General features: G+C 37.7%; 1 protein-coding gene across 1 annotated transcript; it reads right to left on the minus strand.

The window, feature by feature from the left end:
• Positions 1–1,080: 1,080 nt before the first annotated feature.
• LOC101308443 lies at positions 1,081–2,001 on the minus strand. The gene has a single exon (XM_004292393.1). The coding sequence runs from the start codon at positions 1,999–2,001 to the stop codon at positions 1,081–1,083; it is 921 nt and encodes a 306-aa protein (XP_004292441.1).
• Positions 2,002–3,825: the final 1,824 nt, after the last annotated feature.

Below are 3,825 nucleotides of genomic sequence, written 5' to 3' on the forward strand. Positions count from 1 at the left end.
ACCAAAGCCATGAACTCGCGTATTCCGACTCCTATCAACTTGGAAGAAGATGAAGCACATGCTAATGAAGCGGAGCCAACTACAACAAGACAAGCACGACCTCAAGGACAAAAAGCTCAAAAGCTAGCAAAGAAGAAAGGCAAGCAACAAGATGCGGATGGCTTACGCATTCAAATGCAAAAGGCTCAAGAACAAAGTGAGCGTGAATATCTACAAAGGCAACAACAATTTGAGCAAGTTAAACAACTTGAGCAACGCGCTTCGGATGATCGTATTATGATGGTTGATCTATCAACGTTTGATACTCCAAGAAAGATGGGTTATTGGGAAAGGAGACAACAAGAGATAATTAATAGGGAGGAAGCAACCTCAAGGTCTCCGGTGAACCCTCAAGATGAAGCCCCCACCGAGTATCAAACACCAACCGAAGAAAACAACTGTAACTTGGCCAATTATGTTCCGGTTCATGAAACACAATGGATCAACTAGAATCATCAATTAGGAAGTATCCATTTAATTTACCTAAATAAATGTTGTTGTTTCTTTCTAGTTGTAATGTTTTTTTAAGTTATGAATAAAAAGTTATTATTTTTATGGCACATGATAACCATTCATAAAAAGCAATCACCCGACATAAACTTACTCGACATAAAAACCTTTAACTTTTATTGAATAGCAAAAGCAAATGCACATCACACAACACAATAAAGCAAAAGCAAAAGCTCTCTGCACACCACATAACACAAGAAAGCAAAAGCAAAAGTAAAAGTAAAAGCTCTCTGCACACAAGAAAGCAAAAGCAAAAGCAAAAGCAAAAGCAAAAGCAAATGCACACCACACCACACAACAGAAGCAAAAACAAAGGCCATGAGAAACCGGCAACTTATTGAAAACAATAAATTTAAAGCTCATCACTGGTCATTCTCATCAGCTTGCAGCTTCATGCTCCACAGGTGATCAACTAGATCATCCTGAAGGTTTTTATTCATCACTGGACATCGTACCTCCCTATAGCGACGCATGAATTGATTTAGCCGGTTTGGATTACGATCAACAGAGGTGTCTTGATCAGGGATTCTGTCATGCATATATGTGTGCCTTTTTTGGTATGGTGGGAATGTCATTTGGATCAAATGGCTCAGCTGCATCTTCATCATGCTCATCTTCAACAATCATATCATGCAAGATAATGCACGTCATCATGATGAACTGAAGATTCTCCTTACTCCATCCACGAGCTGGCCCTCTTATGATTGCCCAACGAGCTTGAAGAATACCAAAAGCTCTCTCCACATCTTTTCTGTATGCTTCTTGCATCCTTGTGAAATGTTTTGTCTGCGACGTCCTCGGGTTTTTAATTGCTTGAACAAATGAGGCCCATTTTGGGTAAATGCCATCAACAAGATAATAACATTGCCCATAATTCCTATTTTGTACTTCATAGCTCACCTGAGGAGTTTCACCACGAGCCACATCATTAAACAAAGGTGACTGTCCAAGGACATTAATATCGTTTAGGGAACCTGGAAGGCCGAAGAAGGCGTGCCAAATCCAAGTATTGTAGGATGCCACTGCCTCCAAGATGATTGTTGGTTTCCCCTTATAGCTAGTATACTGGCCTCCCCATCCGGTGGGACAATTTTTCCACTGCCAGTGCATACAATCGAGGCTCCCGATCATTCCTGGAAATCCTCTTTCTGCTGCCTTGTCGAGAAGTCGTCGCAGATCAGCCGGTGTTGGTCGGCGGAGATAATACTTATGGTACACATTCCATATTGCTCTGGTGAAGTGTTCCAAAATCTCGATGGCAGTGGATTCTGTAATATCCATGTAATCGTCAAAGAAGTCGGCTGTGACCCCATATGCGAGTTGTCTCATTGCGCATGTAAGCTTTTGTTCAGTGGATAGGCCGACTCTCCCAGTCGCATCTCTTCCTTGAACAAAATATGGATCGTAGTTGGCCACGTCGTGCATCATCCTGTCAAATACCCAAGGTTGCATTCTGTATCGCCTACGAAATATATTTGGTTCGTACCTGCATGGATATATCCGTGAAGTATAAAGCTTTCAGACGTTGATCCATGATCTCTCTGTTTCTGGCAATATACGAACGACCTTTCGAAGAACCACCCCATTGTGAATCCTCTTCTTCCAGATCTTGGATTTGCAAGGCAGCAGCAAACATCATCATGGATCTTCGTTGGTTTCTCGTAACGGCCTCTTCTTAATCTTTCATAAACCATTTTGTCAAATGATTCATTGTAGAAAAACAGTTTTTCACAAAATCAAAAGGAAACAATATGAAGCTTTTGAGATGAGAAGAGTGTTGTGAATTTGTGAGGAATGAGGATGAGGATGTCAATGACCTCATATTTATAGACAATTTGAGATGATATCAACAGATAAGATATGACACGTGTCGGACAAATATAACCCGTAATCTAGATAGCCAATTAGTGTTTGACATGTGGAGACGATAATCACATCCGAACTCAGTTGTTTGTCGTATACACCGATGCAACACAAGATAATATCTGTCAATAATTTGATTTTTTGTCATATATGCCGACATAAAACGACAAAAAATTAGTATGTATTAATTATTTTTTTAATTAACAAAATTATATTTAATTATAAGAATAATTTAAAATTTTGTGATAAAAATAAAAATTGTGAACTTTTATTAACTTAATAAGGTTATTAACATATTATTTAATATAATATTCATAAATATACTACCTATAACTTATTTTAATCAACAAAAATGAATATAGGACCTCATATAGGACTCATTGTTGGAGATGAGAAAATGAGTCCTAAATGAATAGTGCAATAAAGAGGTCCTATAATGGATATAGGACTCCAAATCCAAGACCATTGTTGGAGTTGCCCTTATTACGATTCAATACCCCACTACTGTAATTTATTAAATCAATTGGAAGTTCTTTTGAACATCAAGCGCATTATATGTAAAGAAATTACGTGAGGAGACCAGAAACCCATTGTTTCTAAAGAAACAGAAGGAAAATCTGAGAAGCAACTGGGTCGGACGGAAATAAAGTGGAAGCAATTAGAAAGTGACTTAAATTCAAGATCCCAATTAGCAAACAACAATCTTTGCGGAGAGGAAGCAAAATAACCTAGATCACCGATCTTGAAAGGAAGTGAGGAAGAAAGATTGAAGATCCCGATTGTGTGATTCTGAGTTTTTGAATGTCCGACCTGGTGCTTCGTTTTCCATGACCAACATTTAATGCAGTTAGAGAAGGGAAAAGATTTTTTGTTTTCTTGTTTCTTTGTCATGAAATGACGATGAAGGTAACGGAAGACAGTAACATTGTTAATAAAACGAAAATATAAAATAATATTGATGACGTAGTGAATTACTGATCCGTTAGATTAATTGTAGGACATGGATTTTATGAAATTCACCAAAAACTGCACCACTCTCACTTTAGAGGAGACAAATCTATATATATGAGGGCCCTTTCATCGAGGGATCCCTATTTTTGATTATTTCTAGGGATATGGCATTTCACCAGCTTCCTGATCAAATTTTTGCATCTACACCGTTCAATTCATTGAGTTATATGAGTAGATCATTTCTACAAATTTTCAGATAATTTAGTGATCGTTAACCCATTCAAAACTTCGATTTATTTTTAATGATCTTGAACGGTTTAGGTTTGATATAAAGTGTGTAACTTTTTGTTTTAATCTCAGCCATCCAACCTCATTAAATGACAGATCCAATGATGTGGGCTTATCCCTAAAAATGACCAAAAATAGGGATCCCTCAATGGAAGGGCCCTGATATATATATAT

This window comes from Fragaria vesca, linkage group LG2 (assembly GCF_000184155.1).
Source record: "Fragaria vesca subsp. vesca linkage group LG2, FraVesHawaii_1.0, whole genome shotgun sequence".
Taxonomy (NCBI): domain Eukaryota; kingdom Viridiplantae; phylum Streptophyta; class Magnoliopsida; order Rosales; family Rosaceae; genus Fragaria; species Fragaria vesca.

Coding starts and splice junctions, on each gene's coding strand:
- LOC101308443 (XM_004292393.1), bottom strand. CDS start 2,001: ATGCAACCTTGGGTATTTGACAGGATGATGCACGACGTGGCCAACTAC.